We start from the raw sequence: 20,809 nt of genomic DNA, 5'->3' as shown, positions 1-20,809 counted from the left end.
GAGGGGCGTCCAGGGTGCCCAGGCCTGAGCTTTGTACGGGGCCCCAAAATTTCTGATGGCAGCCCTGCCTCTATTCATCTACCTAAATTGCCTGTGAACTCATTGTGGCAAAGTTACTCATCTATTAAAGCCTGTGAAATATGTAAACAATTATTGATTTAAAGCTGAACACTTCATTGATAAACATTTCCCAGTTTTTATAATCATTTCTTCATGGTTGACTTTTTTAGATCAATATTTTACTAAAACAACAGTAAAACCACATTGTAGGTTTAGAAGTACATTCACTAACTTGTCGACAATTCCACTCTGCTGCACTAAACAATTATGTGAGTTGTGAGCAGAGCCAATAATCAGAGAACAAAGGCTTTGTCCACCACTGAAAAAATAATGAGCCCTCTGGATAAAAAGATTAAACTAAAAGGTACTTTTTCCAAACACAACATTTTTCATTTAGTATTTGCTGACCTAGCAATGGACATGTTTATATAGAAGCTCTTACCTCTCTTATTACAGATCATTGAGCCTTTCATGAAGTCAAAATGGGAAAGGTAAGTATTGTAGAAGCTGCTGCCATTTACACAGTTGTAGGAACTGTATATATATTTGTAGTCACTGTTAACAAACATTTACAGCAGAAATGTAAATTTACAATATTAGCTTTTTGGTGAATATTAGTTTATGGTGAGATTATTTTAGATAGAAATTGTTTACATTGTTTTAAAAGGAATCTGTCATCAGTGCCACCTGCAGTAGTCTGTTGGTACAGGCTTGTAATGCAGGTGACACTGGATAAATTCATACTTACTGATCTTCTGACCGTGGTTCCATTCTTTGTCAATCCCTGGTTTTCTGGTAATAAGCCGTGGTGCACAGGGGGCATTCCCAAGCCCTTCATGCACAAAGACATCCAGTGTTCTGAAGATCTGTGTCTTGCCTGCGTCTTCATTGTAATGCCTCCTATGCCTGCTATGCTGCAGAATGAAGCTTCACTCTGCAGCATAATAGCTGTGGCCATGGCTATTGTGCATGCAGAAGGAGAGCCATTATGCTGCAGAGTAAGACTCTATTCTTCAGCATAGCAGGCTCAGCACAGAGTAAGAAGGCATTGCAATGAAGCAGCCAAAGCGCACAGATCTTCACAACTCTTTGGAATGCCCCCCACCCCATGCACCAAGCTCCAGATTACCATATCTGGAAGCCCAGGGATTACAGATGAACAGTGCCATGGACAGAAGATCAGTAAGCATGATTTTCATCAGTGTCACCTGCCATAAACCCTATAAACCGCTATATACCAACAGGTTAGTGCAGGTGCCATTGATGACAGATTTCCTTTAAGTATATTTCATTTCTTATAAATATGCACTTTACAGTGATTCTTACTATTTAAGTATACTAAAGAGAGATTGTACAGTAAAGTATTAATCTTTGCAGAAGATACTCAACTGTGTAAAAATATAACACAAAAGAGGACAGTGCACTGTTACAAATGGATCTGGATAGGTTGGAAACTTGGGCTTAGATGTGACAGAGGAAGTTGAACACTGATAAATGTAAGGCTATGCCCATGGAGGAAAATCCAGGTGGAAATATGTATACAATGGGAACATACTGGGGACAACTGACATGGAAAAGGACTTTTAGTCCAGTTTTTTAGGAGTTTTTATTGACAGTAAATTTACCTGTAGCAACCAGTGCCAGGCAGCTGCTTCCAAGGTAAATAAAATCATGGGATTCATCAAAAGGGGCATAGATGCCCACAACATGGAAATAATTCTACCACTGTGCAAATCCCTAATCAGACGACACATGGAATACTGTGTACAGTACTGGGCACCAGTGTAGAAGAAAGTTATAGTGGAGCCGGAAAGGGTTTGAAGACAGGCAACTAGAGTAATAAGAGGAAGGTGAGGATTAGAGTACCCAGAAAGATTATCAGAATTATAGTTATTTTGTTTAGAAAAAAGATGGCCAAAGAAGGACAAAATAACTATGTATAGATCTGTCAGGGGGCAGTTCAGAGATCTCTATCATGATCTATTTATACCTAGGACTGATTCTATAACAAGGGGTATCCTCTATGTCTAGAGGAAAGGAGGTTTCTAAACCAGCACAGACAGGGGTTCTGGACACATTTATAAAGAGTAATAATAGTACAGGTTATGAATCCAGGGATTTATTCTGGACTTTTGTCTTTTTTAATCCTTATGAACTATGATGAACTCTATTATAAACTCTATGTTTCTTAAGTGGTCCACTTAAAAGCATACTGGGGGAGATTCATGAAAACATGTACACATGAAAAGATGATGGGGTAAATTTATCAAAACCTGTCCAGAGAAAAAGTTGCCCAGTTGCCCATAGCAACCAATCAGTTCACTTCTTTCATTTTCAACAAGGCCTCTGCAAAATGAAAGAAGCAATCTGATTGGTTGCTATGGGTAACTGGGCAACCTTTCCTCTGGACAGGTTTTGATAAATCTCCCCTGATGTCTTTTTAAAAATTAAAGAAGTGCTCTGATTGGTTGCTATGAGCAAGAGCTCCACTTTTTCTCAGCACAAGTTTTAATAAATATCACCCACTGTGTTGTGCAGCTCATGAATGTTTTCTGTTATTTATTGGTTTGATTTACTTGCACGCTGTCTACTGTGTTAATTTTAATGTGGATTAGTAGTAGATTTGAATTACTGTAGTAGAGTATGTCTCCTACGTACATGCCAATCTAGTGCGGTACGCCATAAAAACTATAAAGAGCACAGAGATTCCTGTCATTTAACCAGCAGTCCCTACTTCTGTACTATAGTGAGGCAGTGATGTTCTAAGTAGCTTACTGTGCACATTTGTGTTATGTGTTTTTGTTTAAGGACTCCAACATTTTTAATGGCAAGAATAGTATAGACTACATAGCTATTCTCACCTTTAAAATACCAGAACCCCAGTAGAAACCTGATGGACCCTATTATATGTCTACAGCATTAATCGAGAACCATTAAAAATGGATCCAGCATAACTGTCATGTGTAGATTGGGATTTTTATGTAAACAGAGCCTAATGAATATGAATATTGTTTTTAATATAGTGAAACCATTCTTATAAACCACCTATAGACAACTCATATAGACCAGTTTCTCAAAGATTTGATTTCCTGTGACAGACTTTTAGATCCAACAAACATACCGGTGCTAGGACTGCTCAGAAATGTGTCATCTCATAGATGATAATGCATTTCCTTGCGGAATCTGCAAAAATATTGAACATGCTTAGAGATGACACGAATTTTTGAAAGATTTGATTAGGCCGATTCGCCGAAATTTTCCCCCCAAATTAGTCTTGTTCTGAATTTATTTGCGGCAAATTGCTATTAAAAACTGCTATTTCTGGCCTACAGAGCCTCAATAGTGGTGTAGAACACTTTGCCTTGCTGTATTTAAATTTACATTTAAAATTTAAAAGTCATTTTTCATAAAATATAAAAAGTCTTTAACCTCTTTGGGAGGCAGGGCGTATGCATAGGCCTTGCATCCCCAATCTTTAAGGACTTAGTATGTCCTGAGCATTTCTGGTCCCCGCCACTCGCTGGGCGGGGGCTGGACCGGGATGCCTGCTGAAATCATTTAGCAGACATCCTGGCACATCGCCGAGGGGGGTCCTGAAGTCCTCCTTTTTGGCGATCACCGCAAATCACTGGTCAATTCAGACAGGCGATTTGCTGTGATTTCGTTCCCCGCCGCTCACCGGGTGGTCAAATCATTCAGCAGGCATCCTTGCACCTCGCCAAGGAAGGTCCTGAGTACCCTCCATATCGGTGATCGCCGCCGATCGCCGGTAAATACTGACCGGCAATCTGTGGTGATTCCGGGTCTTCTGGGTCACGTGTAACCTGATGACCTGGATAAGGATGATGATTGGTGGTGTAATTATACACCACCAATCACCATACGTACTGTACTGGGATGTGGCAGTGATTGGGCGGTTGTAGTGACTGCACCAATCACAGTGTAAAAGGAGGGGGGAGGAGAGCAGGAGGAACATGTTGCTCCGCTCTGATCAGCACCATTGTACATCTGGTGCTGATCAGAGAGGAGCCCTGTGCTGTATCTCCCCCTTACAGTATTAAAAGTGCCATTTGGCATTGTAGCGTTTAGGGAAAGCAGTGTCGTTTAAGGAAAGCTTTAGATTAGGCAGGGACAGAGTTAGGAGGTGAAAAAAAGATTACATTTTTTTATTTTTGTCAGTGTACCATCTGTAGGTGTCTGCGGGTCCGCATCACCTTTAGCTGCATGACCCGGGCCCTACAGAGTTGCTGTTTTTTATTTTTGGCGCAGACCATTTTTTTTGCTAAACATGTGGCCGGGCCCTCTTACCCATAAAAGAGCGGTCCGCCTCCGTTAGCTAAAGCCCACCCGCCACTGATCAGTGTCGTAGTATTGATCAGCGTTTTAGTTTTTTTTTGTGGTGCAGGCGTTTTTTGCACCTACAGGTGGTCCAGTAGCAGGCCTGTGCTGTGTGGACAGACCGTACCTCTTTTTGCGGCCTGCCCCACCGCTGTCAGTGACTTATCACTAATCAGCGCTTTTTTTGTTCAGGCGGGTGCATTTTTTCTGGTTTAAAAATGTTTTTAATTTTAATTTTCTGGTATTTTGTGTGTGGGTCTGTATGTGCCACCAGCCACTGTTCTGGACTGAGTGGCCGGACCCCCCCTGATTTCTGCGCTCCCTGCCGCCATCAAGCACTAATCAGTGTGCACACCACTGATTAGGTAAACACTTTTTTGCGCAGGGCTTTTTTTGGCGCTAGAGGTCTTTTTTAATGTTTTTTTCCCCTTTTTAGTTGATATTTTTTCTGTTAGGGTGGGTTTAGTTAGGTTAGGGAGGTAGTCTCGGACCACTCCACACCACACACAGCACATACACAAATAAAGTTTTTCCCACACACATACACACCACTCCATCCCCATTAGAGTAGGGAAATGGCCAGCAGGGGGTTTTCAGCGGAGAAGGCATATGCCATAATTGCCTCCGACACTGAAAGCGCCACAGAGGACGAGGAAGACCCCAGCTTCCTTATTTCCTCGTCCTCCTCATCATCTAGTTCTGATGATGAGCCACCAAGGTGGTGGAGTCGGCCCCATGTGGGACCGCAAACTTCCTCTGCTCCTGACCCTGTGCTTCATGCTACTATGAGTCCCCCCTCATACTAATCAAGTCCCCCAGCCAAGTTTACTGGTGCCTGGTATCAGCGAACTTGTCTGAACCACGAGCCTGTGATTCCTGAGTTTGTTGGCGACTCAGGAATCAAGATTGACATTGTTGGGTTCACTGAAATGGACTATTTCAGGTTTTTTTTCAGTGACGACTTTGTTAATCTGATGGGTTGACCAGACGAACCTGTACGCCCAACAGTTCATCACCGCAAACCCGGACTCCTTTTTAGCTAGGCCCGGTGGCTGGTTAGCAGTCAGTGCAGCCGAAATGAGGACCTTTTGGGGCCTCGTGCTGCATATGGGCCTAGTTAAAAAGCCAAAGGTCAGGCAGTACTGGAGCAGGGACGTCCTCTACCAGACCCCGCTCTACAGTATGGACATTACCCATCCCCGGTTCGAGGCCATTCAGAAATGTTTGCATTATGCTGATAATGTCCCCCCTGAAATGATCCTGCGTATGACCGCCTGTATAAAATCAGGCCTGTCATCAATCACTTTGTGGCCAAATTTTGGGAGGCCAATGTCCCTGGAAGAGAGGTTGCTATTGATGAGTTTCTCATCAGCTTCCAGCAATACGTCCCAACCAAGTGAGGGCGGTATGGTGTGAGGATGTATAAACTTTGCAAGAGTTCCTCAGGGTACACTTGCAAGTTTATGGTGTATGAGGGACGAGATTCCCATCTTGAACCCCCAGAATGTCCCCTCACTCTGGGTGTTATCAGGAAAATCGTTTGGGCCTTTTGCACCCATTGCTAGATAAAGATTACCACTAGAGGTAAGCGAATCGAAGTTGATGAACCTGAATTCATTGTGAATTTCACAAAAAATTTGATTTGCAACTAATGCGAATATCGCTGCGATTCTATTGTACAAATCGCTTCATTAAACTCCATTTACTGCGGTCCAGGCTCCAGTGCATCTAAAATGGTGGATCCACATGTCAGGACATGGGACAAGGAACTCTGGGAAGGTGGGAAGGCAAGGCAGGAAGAGAAATAGGCGGGATGACCCTGAATCGCATCAGGAGTCAGTCACCCCTGTGATGTAAAAAGAGAATGAGGGAATAAAATAAAAGAGGACAGCGCCTCGTGTGATACCGTAAATCAAATAAACCCAAGTGGATCCCCCAACGGGGTGTGCTCTCACCTGGTGACCCTCTTGAGGGTTAAGAATGTCTCCCCTTTTGAGGGGTATTTGTTGGTGTCCGTGCTGCAGCCGAAGGTGCCTAGACCAGTGTCCTGTGCAGGAACCCTGTAAGGTGCTTGGATGAGGAAGGAGAAAAAGAAGGCCCTTGCATCCGGCGCTGCTCGGTCCAAAGATGGTTCAGGGAAGATGTAGGTTACATTAAAATAGTTGTGAAAAAAAAAATAGTGAAAGGACAACCAATAGTACACACCTGCTGCTGTTCTAGACAAACACTGTTTTAAGCGTAGTGAAGCGTTTTGTACTCCCCTCATATATGCAATAAGTATGTCAGGCAGAGTAGTGCCAGGACAGTGGAGTGGCAGAGGCCTAAATTCATCAGGCGCAGGCAGAGGTCACAGCAGAGTAGGTGTGTGTGGCAGCCGGAGTCGCAACAAGAGGTCTGCACTCCCCGTATCAGCTAGCAGGCGTGTCTCGACCAGCAACCAAGCAGCCATGATTGATCGGTTCTAGGCTTGTGCAATTCGTTTCGGACATAATTTGTTTTTGTCCGAATTATTCATATTTAGTACATTCGGATTGAGCCGAATCTATGAAATATTTACATCCAAATGAATCCGAATTCGTAACAAAACAAATTGTACATGCCTACGAAATTGTGAAAAATTAATTTTATTTTTGTTAAAACAAAATTTGTTTTCATTTAGAAGCAGGGGACCATTTAATAAAGTGTGTGTGTTTCACTTTTTTCTATCAATTTTTTAAATTTTTTAGGTAGTACTACTACTCCCAGCATGGAACAGACTGTTCCATGCTGGGAGTAGTAGTACCTGTACTAATAGACATATCGCCCTAGGGGTCAGTCTGACACCCAATGCGATCGTCCATAATATAGTAGAGATGTGGAGCGGCTCTATACAGCGCTCGCATCTCTGCCCTATACTCCGTCCAGTGATGTGAATAGAACATCATTCATTCATATTTTCCGCCCAGAGTGAGGATTGGCCGGATGGTTGCAGCCAATCACAGAGGGAAATATGAATGAGTGGCCAGCCGGAGTATATTGCAGAGATGCGAGCGAAGGAGAAAGCCTCTCCATCTCTGCAATAGACAGGTTGATCACATTGTGTCTCAGTAGTGATACCCGCTGTGATCTTTTCTTACCTGCAGGTACTACTACTCCCAACATGGAGCACACTCCTTTCCATGCTGGGAGCTGTAGTACCTCCATTAATAGGAATATCGCAGCGAGTGTAACTTCTGACACCTGTTGCGATCTGTCTATTAATGCAGGTACTACAGCTCCCAGCATGGAGCAGAGTGTGCTCCATGTTGGGATTGGTAGTACCTGCAGTTAAGGAAAGATCACAGCAGATGTCACTCCTGACACCCGCTGTGATCCTCCTGTATAATGTATAGATGCGGCCTGCGCTTTTCTATGGTCCCCTTCACTGACGTATATATACACATATTCATACATCCCACAGAGGGTTGTGATTGGCTGGAACCATCTGGCCAATCACAGCTCTGCGGAAAATATGAATAGGTGTATATATACGGCAGTGCAGGGGGCCATAGAAGATGCATTATACAGGAGGATCGCAACGGAACCCGGGCGATCTGTCAATTAGTTTGGGTACTACTACTCCCATCATGGAACAGTGTGTTCCATGCTGGGAGTAGTAGTACTACCTAAAAAAAATAGAGAAAAAAATGAGAAAAACACATACACTACATTTTTATTTTTGTAGGCTACATTTTTAGTGCCCTGCCTGCCCACATAAATTGATCCCTGTTTAAAAATGTATAAAAAATTTGTTATAAAATAGAAAAATTTCATTAGATACAATTTCTCCCTTCACTACTGAATCTTTTTTTATTTTAGTTTTTTAATGGTACCCTACCAAATTTTATTAAAAGAGGACTCTCCATCTCCAATAACCATAAAAATGAATAACGAAATCGTCCAAAAACTAAAATAAAACTAACGACATGTATAACGAATAGATCCGAAATAACAAATTCATCCAAAAGCCGAACAGTTTCCAAATAGAGCCGAATAAAATATATGAATGCATCCGAAAACAGAATAAAACGAATTACTGTATCCCGAAGGTTTAATAGAACCAAAAATAATTTTGTCCGAAAAAAACGAAATCAGTTTCAGAAGCTCCTTTTCATTAGGGTCACTTTCAGGATTCCTGATGCTGCCACCTCCAGGCTGTCTCATTCAGCCACTATATGGTCTCTTCATGCTTCAGCCAACTCCAGGCTGTGCAATTTTTTGTGCATCCTTTTTACCCACATGACGGGGCCCGGGACAATAAAACTTGGGAGTTAAAATTTAAAAATCCTAATTTTCAATAAAAAAAATCTTAAATTAAAAAATCTAACATTTCAATGGTCTTCTCATGCTTCAGCCACCTCCAGGCTTTGTCAATCAGCCAATATATGGTTTACTGACGCTGGTGGGCCTGGGCCTAAAAAATGTTTATGGTAGCAGTAGCTACCATAAATCTTCAATTTCAATTTCAAAATTCATCTTTTAATCTTGGAGATTGTGAAGCCCTAGTGTCTACTCATGCTGCTGCCAGCTCCAGGCTGTGTCATTCAGTAACTATATGGTCTCCTCATACTACAGGCTGTCTCATTCAGCCACTTTATGGTCTCTTCATGCTTCAGCCAAATCCAGGCTGTGCAATTCAGCCACTATACGGTCTCCTCATGCTGCCAAAAACTCCAAACTCCAGGATGTGCCATTCCTCCACAAAATGGTCTCTTTATGCTGCCCCAAACTCCGGGCTGTGCCATTCAGCCACTATATGGTCTCCTTATGCTTCAACCAACTCAAGGCTGTGCCATTCAGACACTGTATGGTCTCCCTTTGCTGCCAGAAAACTCCAGGCAGTCATTCAGCCACTATATGGTCTCATCATACTGATGCCACCTCCAGGCTCTTTTATTGTGCTGCCATGTGACTCTTTGTTTAGTTTTGGTCCTTTTTACCCACACGACGGGGCCCTGGACACTAAAACTTGGGAGTTAAAATTTTTAAATCCTCATTTTCAATTTAAAAATCTTAAATTTAAAAATCTTACATTTCAATGGTCTTCTCATGCTTCAGCCACCTTCAGGCTGTGTCATTCAGCCAATATATGGTTAACTAACGCTGGTGGGCCTGGGCCTAAAAAAAATTTATGGTGGCAATAGCTACCATAAATCTTCAATTTAAATTTCAAAATTCATCTTTTAATCTTAGGGATTGTGAAGCTCTAGTGTCTACTCATGCTGCTGCCAGCTCCAGGCTGTGTCATTCAGTAACTATATGGTCTCCTCATACTCCAGGCTGTCTCATTCAGCCACTATATGGTCTCTTCATGCTTCAGCCAACTCCAGGCTGTGCAATTCAGCCACTATATGGTCTCCTCATGCTGCCAAAAACTCCAGGATGTGCCATTCAGCCACAAAATGGTCTCTTCATGCTGCCACAAACTCCGGGCTTTGCCATTCAGCCACGATATGGTCTCCTCATGCTTCAACCAACTCAAGGCTGTGCCATTCAGACACTGTATGGTCTCCCCATGCTGCCATAAAACTCCAGGCAGTCATTAAGCCACTATATGGCCTCATCATACTGATGCCACCTTCAGGCTCTTTCATTGTGCTGCCATGTGACTCCTTGTTTGATTTAGTCCTTTGTACCAACACGACGGGGCCCGGGACACTAAAACTTGGGAGTTAAAATGTTAATTAAAAAATCCTCATTTTCAATTAAAAAATCTTAAATTTGAATTTAAAAATCTTAAATTTCAATGGTCTCCTCATGCTTCAGCCACCTCCAGGCTGTGTCATTCAGCCAACATATGGTTTACTGACGCTGGTGGGCCTGGGCCTAAAAAATTTTTATGGTAGCACTAGCTACCATAAATCTTCAATTTAAATTTCCAAATTCATCTTTTAATCTTAGGGTTTGTGAAGCCCTAGTGTCTACTCATGCTGCTGCCAGCTCCAGGCTGTGTCATTCAGTAACTATATGGTCTCCTCATACTGATGCCACCTCCAGGCTCTGTCATTGTGCTGCCATGTGACATGTGACTCCTTGTTAGATTTGGTCAATTGTACCCACACGCCAGTGCCCGGGACACTAAAACTTGGGAATAAAAATTTCAATTTCAAAATCCTCAATTTCAATATCTTACATTTCTATTTCATTTAAATGGTCTCATGCTTCTGCCAACTCCACGCTGTGCCAATCAGACACTATATGGTCTCCTCATGCTTCAGCCACATCCAAGCTGTGTCATTCATCCACTATATGGTCTCCTCATGCTGCCAACACCTCCACGCTGTGTCATTTAGTCACTATATGGTCTCCTCCTGCGGCCAACACCTCCAAGCTGTGTAATTCAGCCACTTTATGGTCTCTTCATGCTTCAGCCACATCCAAGCTGTGTCATTCAGCCACTCTATGGTCTCCTCATGCTGCCAACACCTTTACGCTGTGTAATTTAGCCACTATATGGTCTCCTCATGCTGCCTACACCTCCACGCTGTTTCATTCAGCCACTATATGGTCTCCTCATGCTTATCCACATCCAAGCTGTGTCATTCAGCCACTATATGGTCTCCTTATACCGATGCCACCTCCAGACTCTGTCATTGTGCCGCTCTGCGGCAGTGGTTCTAAATGCGATGCCTATAATCTGCATGTCATACTGAATAACAGTACAGCGTGAGCCATTTATATGGATACACCTTAATAATATGGGAATGTTTGGTGATATTAACTTCCGGTTTGTGGCATATTAGTATATGTGAGGGGCAAACTTTTCAAGATCGGTGATGACCATGGCGGACATTTTGAAGTCGGCCATTTTGAATCCAACTTTTGTTTTTTCAATAGGAAAAGGGTCATGTGACACATCAAATTTATTGGGGCCTTCACAAGAAAAACAATGATGTGCTTGGTTTTAATGTAACTTATTCTTTCATGAGTTATTTACAAGCTTCTGACCACTTATAAAATGTGTTCAATGTGCTACCTATTGTATTGGATTGTCAATGCAACCCTCTTCTCCCAGCACCTTCTGCTAGCACCTGTGAGGTGTAAGTACTCACTGTACCCCTTGTTACCTTCCTTGAGGGGTGTAGTTTCAAAATTGTGGTCACTTTTTATGTCAGAACCTCAACCACTGCAGTGCAAAGCACCCCTTTAGGCCTCAAATCTCATGTGCTGTCTCAGTCCTAAGCCCTGTTTTGCACCCGCATAGACTTTTCCGCCTTATATGGGGTATTTTCTTATTCTGGAGAAATGTGGCTACAAATTTTGTGGAGATTTATTTCTCTCACTACTTGTAAAACTAAAACAATTTTGGTTAATACCAATGTTAAAAATCAATTATTTCACTTTTACGACCCACTGTTCAAAAAACATATGAGGTGTAAGTACTCAATATAACCCTTGTTACGTTCCTTGAGGGGTGTAGTTTATAAAATGGTTTCTGCTGTTCTGGCACCATGGGAGGTTTTTATAATTGCACATGGCCCCTGACTTCAATTCCAACAAGCTTTTCACTCCAAAAGCCCAATGGCGCTCCTTCTATTCTTAGCATTGCAGTGTGCCCGCAGAGCACTTTACATCAACATATGAGGTATTTTCTTTCTCAGGCAAATTGCACTACAAATTTTGGGGGCCTTTTGCCCTATTACCCCATGTGAAAATAAAACATTTGGGGTAATACTATCAACATAGTGAGAAAAATAAAAATTTTCACATTTACACCCACTGTTCAAAAAACCTGTGAGGTGTATGTACTCACTGTAACCCTTGTTACATTCCTGAAGGGGTGTAGTTTCCAAAATGGTGTCACATGTGGGGGGTTTCTGCTGTTCTGGTACCATGGTAGGTTTGTAAATGCACATGGCCCCGACTTCAATTCCAGCAAAATTCTCTCTCCAAAAGTCCAATGGCGCTCCTTCTGTCCTGAGACCTGTAGTGCACCAGCAGAGCACTTAAAGTCCATATATGGGGCATTTTCTTAATCGGGAGAAATTGGGCTTCAAATTTTGGGATCCATTTTCTCCTAATACACCATGTGAAAAATAAACATTTGGGGTAACAACATAATTTTAGTGTTAAAAATCAAATTTTCCATTTTCACTTCCAACTTCAACGCAAAGTTGTCAAACAACTGTGAGGTGTTAAAGCGTACCTGTCATAGTGCAAAAAAAAAGAAAAAAGTGATATGTTACTCAGGACCCATTCCTGATCATGTGCATATAATTTTTATGTGTCTCGGACCTATATATCCAGAGATATAATAATTTATCTGCTGGTGAGTTACTTTTTCATTGTGCAGGCTGGAGGGGGCGTGTCAGTCTGTCTCCCTCACAGGAGCAAGCTTGGGCAGTCAGCCAATCAGTACTCTCTACTCTGTAACCCTTTCCACTCTGGTTTTATGCTGTGTCATGTGTCAGAGGAAGATACTTGGAGCTTGCCTGCAGTAATCAGAAGACATTATAGGGAATTCATAACAGGATAAAATGTATAAATATAAGAATAGATCTTTATAAAATTAGTGCAATAATTTTTTAGATAAAAGTACAGCATTTTTATGAATACATGTTCTATCTGTTTTATCTTCTCCTAGTATAGCTGGATGCTAATCAGCATAGCTGTCACTATGTTTGTCATTCCTCTTTCACAGACTCCTGAATGTCTGATTAACTTCTTCGTCATTCAGGAGTCTGAGAAAGCTTTGACTACTTCAGCATGCTGGGAGTTGTAGTTTAGTAACAACTGAAGCTGCAATGTTTGTAAATAACTGTGTTAGAGCAGTGTTGCCTCCAGCTGTTTTAAAACTACAGCTCCCAGCATGTCCACACATCCTTTATCTGTAGTTTTGCATACACAATAGAAATCTCCTATACTGGATACCGGTATGCTTTACGGCCGGTATCCAGTATGCTGTAAAATCTAGACTAGTCTGTCTGGCTAAAAGACAGGCGACCCCTAGTGGTGGCTATTTTGAGCTCGAATTTTAGGTGAAATGTAAAACATTTTTTTCCGTTGTATATTGTGAAATTTCATATTATAATGAGTCCTGCAATATATGAAAAGTTTTTTTTACAATGACAGTGCCTCTTTAAGGCTCACTCTACCCCTTGTTACGTTCCTTGAGGGTTATAGTTTCCAATATAGTATGTCATGTGTTTTTTTTGTTTTTGTTTGTTTTTTGCTGTTCTGGCACCATGGGGGCTTCCTAAATGTAACATGCCCCCCAAAAACCATTTCAGCAAAAATTATTTAAAAAATCCCACAGTAGCTCTTTCCCTCTTGAGCCATATTGTGAGCCCGAAGAGCACTTTATGTCAATATATGAGGCATTTCCTTACTCAAGAGAAATTGGGCTACAATTTATTTTATTTATTTATTTATTTTTTTTTGGGGGGGGGCTTTTTTCTCGTTACAATACTTTAAAAAATGCAGATTTTAATTTTTCTCCTCCACTTTGCTGCTATTCTTGTGAACCAACTAAAGGGTTAACAAACTTTCTGAATGTCATTTTGAATACTTTGGGGGGTTTAGTTTTTGAAATGGGGTCATTTGTGGGGTATGTCTCACAGAAAGGCCCCTCAAATGCACTTCAAACTTAACTGTTCCCTGAAAAAAAAGAGATTTTGAAATTTTCGTGAAATTTTTTAAAATTGCTGCTATACTTTGAAGCCCTCTAATGTCTTCAAAAAGTAAAAACATGTCAACTTTATGATACCAACATAAAGTAGACATATTGTATTTGTAATTCAATATATAATTTAGGCAACTGAGGCGATCGCTTCACTCGCCTCATCAGAGCTACAGCCCTGATTACAGAACATACAAGTGCAAACAAAACACAAACTTCAAAAAACACTAAAATCTCTGATAAAAGTGCTGTCAAAAAAAGAGGTAGTATTATTTGTGACAAGGTCATCAAGGGTGGATTTAAAAGGGGTGCATTTTAAGTTGTAGAAATTTCTGCAACAGTGTGTTCCATAAACTTAAGTGGAACTCTAAGGACAATGCGCTCCAGTACGCTAAAAAATTTATTTGTGTATAGCACCAGCCGGTGTGTACTTTTGCCTGGCCTTTCACAGTATCTAGGCCAGTGTTTCCCAACCTGGGTGCCTCCAGGTGTTGCAAAACTACAACTCCCAGAATACCTGGACAGCCAAAGGCTGTCCAGGCATGCTGGGAGTTGTCTTTTTGCAACATCTGGAGGCACCCTGGTGTGAAACACTGATCTAGGCCCTTGAGAGTTTAAAGGGAACAAAATAGTACACCACTGAGATGTACGTATGTGGTATGCACTTTTGAGGGGAGAAAAATGTGCTACAGTACGCTTAAAAAAGTATTTGTGCACAACACCAGCAGTACACACCAGTGCTGCAGCACACAGTCAATGTGTACTACACCCAAAATTGCACTCTCTCAATCTCACTACCTTCCTTATCAGTGTTTCTAGGCAGGATTTGTGCTTGAGCTGAATCGCTGCTGTTCTGTGAAACACTCTGTGCAACACACTGCTCTCTGTCCCTCTCTCTGTGCAACAGAACGCTGACTTGACTAGGAGGTGAATCACTGCTGGATAAAAGCTTTTCTGTGCAACACACAGCGCTGTCTGTCCCTATCTATCTCTCTGCAGTAAAAGGCTGAAGTGACTGGCCGCAATATGGCTGCTGATTATATAGGACTGTGACATCACAGGGGTGACTGGCTGGTGATTGGCTGCATGCTGCATGTGATTCAGAGTCATCCCGCCTACCCTTGTTCCTGCCTTCCCAGGATTCCTTGCCCCATGTCCTCACATGTGGATCCGCCATTTTAGATGCCCTGGAGCCTAGACCGCACTAAATGGAGTTTAATGAAGCGATCGAATCACGCCAATATACACATTCACATTCGTTGTGAATCAAACTTTTCCTGAAATTTGCAATGAATTTGGATTAGTCAGATTCTATTCTCTCATCCCTAAACAAGTTCAAGGTTTTTGCAGACCCTGGAATCAGGATTTCGGCGTCAGATGTTGCTGTTGTGGAAATTCGGCCATGTGAACCGAGCAGCAGAATCCCTTTGAAATCAATGGGGCTCTGCTACTGCAGAATGTCCGTGTAGAATATTCATACAGAATTCCACACGGACATGATGCCGTGTAAACAAAGCCTTAAGAGGTTTCACTGTATTTAGCAAACATTCATTAAATTCTGTTACTATTGTTCTTCTTATAATTAGTTTTATTTTTGTCTTTGTTGTTATTACATTAACATATGCTTTTCTACAGATAACCTTTTACGAGGATAAAAATTTCAAGGGCCGCTCCTTTGAGTGCAGCAGTGACAATAATGACCTGCACTCTCACGTCAGCCGCTGCAACTCCATCAAAGTTGACAATGGCTCTTGGATGATTTATGAGCAGGCCAACAATAAGGGTCACCAATATTTTCTTAAAAAAGGAGAATATCCTGAGTACCAGCACTGGATGGGATTTAATGATACGATCAGTTCCTGCCACATGATTCCTCTGGTCAGTTCCAAAACATTTTCCTAATTAATACATGGTTGTTTATAAACTAACACAATGGTGGGAATTTATTAATAATGTAGGTTTTGTTTGAGTTGTGTGTTTTCAAGTAAGTGTTGTCAAAAATGTGGCACAACACAAAAAAAGTGGTACAATGTGTTAAAAAGGAATGGTATGAATTAATAAAAGTTTTCACAATTTTCCAAGTCACCCTTGTTGGTAATTTCTACATTAACTAGGCTAGCAACTTTAGGTAGTTTCTCACAATAAGCTTATTCCCCCTGTTGGTAGGGCTTTCCTATTGGTGCTTTTCCCTAAAACCCAGGTTACCGTATATATTCGAGTATAAGCCGAGTTTTTCAGCACAAATAATATATACCGTTGGGGGGGGTTGGCCAGACCGTCCATCTTCGCTGCAGGGACCGTCCGACTAGTGACACTACATTGACGCCGCACAGGGATGTCCGTGCGCAGCAGACGTCCGTAACGTCAGGGGCGTCCCTGCGCACAGACGTCCCAGCGTGTCATCGTCACCCTCCCCACCGGAATGCAGATGGTGCCTGCAGCTACTAAGCAACTGGACCGAGAGAACTGGGGAGGAGAGTAGACAATGAGGGGGACCTATATGATGACGGATGGGGCGGTCTGGATGATGACAGGGGGGATTTAGACTGGGGGTGATACTGATAGGGGGGTTTGACAGGGGGTCATGATGACAGGGGTCTGGATGATGATTGGGGGGGTTGACAGGGGATGATGATGACAGGGGGGGTCTGAATGATAACAGGGGGAATGATGTATTTTCCCCCCCTAGGCTTATACTCGAGTCATTACGTTTTCCCAGGTTTTGGGGGTGAAAGTAGGGGCCTCGGCTTATATTCGGTTCGGCTAATACTCGAGTATATACGGTATGTCTAAAAATATTTTGACTATTAACTATATCCCCCTTGTAGGGAGTTTGCCATATTATTATATATGTCCACCCAGTATATAATTTGATTTATTAGCCAGGTTTCCCATGTAGTTTGCCCAATTTTTTTTTTAGTACTTTCCAAAATTAGCCAGGATGACCCTTTTAGGTAGTTTGCACTATAAGCCACATGACCTTTGCAGATTACTGCTACATACTGTAAATGGATGTGTTTGCTCTCAATCTTATTTGTAGGTTTTTATTTAAGCAATAGTATTTCTAATGTTTATTATAAAATGAATAAAATGCAATCATGAATGAACAAATCGAAATCTTTGCTATTTTTTAAAGAAGCAAGCCTAACATTTACAAAACTGGATAGTTTTAACCACTGTTATTCTGGTGAGACTGACCATTTTCAAGGTGAAAAATGTGGGTTTTTATTAGCCAGGTTCCCCATGTAAATTTCCCCAATAATTTTTTTTAGCACTTTCCAAAATTTGCCATTACCACCCTATTAGGCAGTTTGCATTATAAAGCCACATCAGCTTTGCAGATAACTGCTACATACTGTAAATGGATGTGTTTGCTGTCCGTATTATTTGTAGGGTTTTATTTCTTGTAAAGCAATAGTATTTCTAATGTTTATTATAAAATTAATAAAATGCCAACATGAATGAACAGATAAAACAGATCGAAATTTGCTATCTTTTAAAAAAGCAAGCCTAACATTTACAAAACTGGATAGTTTTAACCCCTTTTCTTCTGGTGAAACTGACCATTTTCAAGTTGAAAAATGTGGGTTTTAGTTAATAGATTTCACATATTGTTTCCCCAAACCTCCATCTCTACCACACTGGAGGTTTCACAATATAAACTAAAGGGTTAGTTGAGTTACAAAATAATATGGCACATTAATTGTGCTCTAAAATTGTGGTGCACAGTCCAACAACAAAACTTTAGTTTCAAAATAATACACTGCTCAAAAAAATTAAAGGAACACTTAAACAACACAATGTAACTCCAAGTCAATCACACTTCTGTGAAATCACACTGTCCACTCAGGAAGCAACATTGAATGACAATCAATTTCACATGCTGTTGTTCAAATGGAAAAGACAACAGGTGGAAATTATAGGCAATTAGCAAGACACCCCCCAATAAAGGAGTGGTTCTGCAGGTGATGACCACAGACCTCTTCTCAGTTCCTATGCTTCCTGGCTGATGTTGTGGTCACTTTTGAATGCTGGCGGTGCTTTCACTCTAGTGGTAGCATGAGACAGAGTCTACAACCCACACAAGTTTTTCAGGTAGTACAGCTCATCCAAGATGGCACATCAATGCGAGCTGTGGCAAGAAGGTTTGCTGTATTTGACACCGTAGTGTCCAGAGCATGGAGGCACTACCAGGAGACAGGCCAGTACATCAGGAGATGTGGAGGCCAACAACCCAACAGCAGGACCACTACCTCCGCCTTTGTGCAAGGAGGAGCAGGAGGAGTACTGCCAGAGCCCTGCAAAATGACCTCCAGCAGGCTACAAATGTGCATGTGTCTATTCAAATGGTCAGAAACAGACTCCAATCCAGTTGGGGATTGTGCTTACAGCCCAACACCGTACAGGACGTTTGGCCTTTCCCAGAGAACACCAAGATTGGCAATTTCTCCACTGGCACCCTGTGCTCTTCAAAGATGAAAGCAGGTTCACACTGAGCACAGATGACAGACAAAACAGAGTCTGGAGACACAGTGGAGAGTGTTCTGCTGCCTGCAACATCGTCCAGCATGACCGGTTTGGTGGTGGGTCAGTAATGGTGTGGGGTGGCATTTTTTTTGGGGGGGGGCTGCACAGCCCTCTATGTGCCTGCCAGAGGTAGCCTGACTGCCAGTAGGTACCGAGATAAGATCCTCAGACCCCTTGTGAGACCACATGCTTGTGCGGTTGGCCCTGGGTTCCCCCTAATGCAAAACTATGCAAGACCTCATGTGGCTGGAGTGTGTAAGCAGTTCCTGCAAGAGGAAGGCATTGATGGTATGGACTGTCCCGCCTGTTCCTCAGACCTGAATGCGATTGAGCACATCTGGGACATCATGTCTTGCTCCATCCACCAATGTCACGTTTGCACCACAGACCGTCAAGGAGTTGGCGGATGCTTTAGTCCAGGTCTGGGAGGACATTCCTCAAGAGACCATCCACCACCTCATCAGGAGCATGCCTAGGCGTTGTAGGGAGGTCATACTGGCATGTGGAGGCCACACACACTACTGAGGCTCATTTTGACTTGTTTTAAGGATATAACATCAAAGTTGGATCAGCCTGTAATGTTGTGTTCCACTTTGATTTTGAGTGTGACTCCATATCCAGACCTCCATTGGTTGATAAATTTGATTTCTATTGATAATTTTTGTGTGATTTTGTTATCAACACATTCAACTATGTAAAGATGAAAGTATTTCATACAATTAGTTCATTCATTCAGATCTAGGATGTGTTATCTTAGTGTTCTCTTTATTTTTTGGAGCAGTGTATTTTCCCACCAAAGTTTTCTTGTGTTACAAAAGAAAAGGCAACTTCCAATAACCCATTTGTAGATCATGCTATGAGGTATAGCATGATCTACAAATGGGTTATTGGAAGTTGCCTATGTGAGGTACATATTGTTTTTTTCTGTTCTGCTTTATTTGTATATGTATTCAGATTTATAACATGTCCTCTGAACCCTACAGCACACAGGATCTTTTATAATCAAACTATATGAAAAAGAAGACTTCAGAGGCCAGATGGTTGAACTTACAGAAGATAGTCCACATCTCTATAAAGATTTTAATTTCCGTGATATCAATTCCTGCAATGTTCTTGAAGGCCACTGGATCTTCTATGAGGAACCCAACTACAGAGGATGCCAATATTACCTGAAACCTGGAGAGTACAGAAGGTTCAGTGAATGGGGGGCATCAGTTGCAAGAATTGGTTCCATTAGAAGAGTTCAAGATTTTTACTAGACATTCAAAAAAATGTATTTGTGTATTTCCCTGTAAAAAGGCTGATAAAGAGTTACTGCATAATACTTTCCCTACATTTTCTTATTTCCAATGTTCCAATTGTTTCCATTTTCCAATAGATATTCCTCAGCATCACCTCTGATGTTTATTCTAGTAGGCACATTATCCATTATATTTTTGCATATTAGTCATGCACGGTCATGGAAAAATATACTTTGATGGGCTGAAACAAAAAACTAAATATTCAAATGTTCAATATAAAATATATAAAGTATATTGTAGTTCATTTAACCTGTTTATCACCATGTATGTGGCCTTGGGTTTTTAACCCATGCACTAATAAATATACATCATTGGTTGAAAGCTCCTGCAATAAAACAGGGGCAGGGCATGCCTGCGATGAAGGAAATGGCTGCTGGAAAGTGATCTAAACAGAATTACAGTGAAATGTGACACCAGTAGATCGAGAAGACAAAGGGAGCTCCGGCTTTCCAACCCTATAGAATGACCTCTACACATGTCACAGAGGTGACAGAGCATGTTTACAGATGTGTCTTATTCAAAGCATATGGCTTATGATTATTAGAAAATAGAAGCAGATTAGAAAAAAAAAGAACAAGAACATGTTCCAATATCTGCTTCTAATCCATTAAAACAAATCTAGACAACACATTTACTTTAAGGACAACACATTTACTTTTTTTTTTCATATCCATTTATTGTAGTTGTTTCTTATGATAGGCTATTAATATTAGATCAGTGGCAGTCCACCTCCTCCAGCTGAATTGATTGTCCAGGCACTGTGGTAAAAGCCATGACCCCTTCATTGTTTACAGGTACAGTGCCATATGTTTGGTGGCAGCTGTGCTTGATATTGCTGCTTAGCTCCATTTAGAGCTCGGGGAATGGCTTGATATTTTCTGTGATTGACATTTTTTTTTAATTTCTTTATTAATCCATTAACAACATTGCAATTCAAATAAAACAT

The 20,809-nt window shown here is 41.5% G+C and overlaps 1 protein-coding gene across 1 annotated transcript; it reads left to right on the top strand.

Annotated features, from left to right (window-relative positions):
- Positions 1 to 491: 491 nt before the first annotated feature.
- Positions 492 to 19,821, top strand: LOC130284496 (gamma-crystallin 1-like). Its single transcript, XM_056534898.1, has 3 exons — positions 492 to 551; positions 15,671 to 15,913; positions 19,546 to 19,821. The coding sequence occupies exons 1-3, from the start codon at positions 543 to 545 to the stop codon at positions 19,819 to 19,821; spliced, it is 528 nt and encodes a 175-aa protein (XP_056390873.1). The 5' UTR covers positions 492 to 542.
- The last annotated feature ends 988 nt before the right edge of the window (positions 19,822 to 20,809 follow it).

Source organism: Hyla sarda, chromosome 8 (genome assembly GCF_029499605.1).
Source record: "Hyla sarda isolate aHylSar1 chromosome 8, aHylSar1.hap1, whole genome shotgun sequence".
Lineage (NCBI taxonomy): Eukaryota > Metazoa > Chordata > Amphibia > Anura > Hylidae > Hyla > Hyla sarda.
The sequence above is the reverse complement of the archived record's forward strand: the minus strand, read 5'-3'. Positions and strand labels throughout refer to the sequence as shown.

What these genes read in the sequence shown, in the direction of transcription:
- LOC130284496 (XM_056534898.1), top strand. An exon ending in CCTGCCACATGATTCCTCTG is followed by an intron (nt 15,914 to 19,545) that starts GTCAGTTCCAAA and finishes TGAACCCTACAG; the next exon opens with CACACAGGATCTTTTATAAT.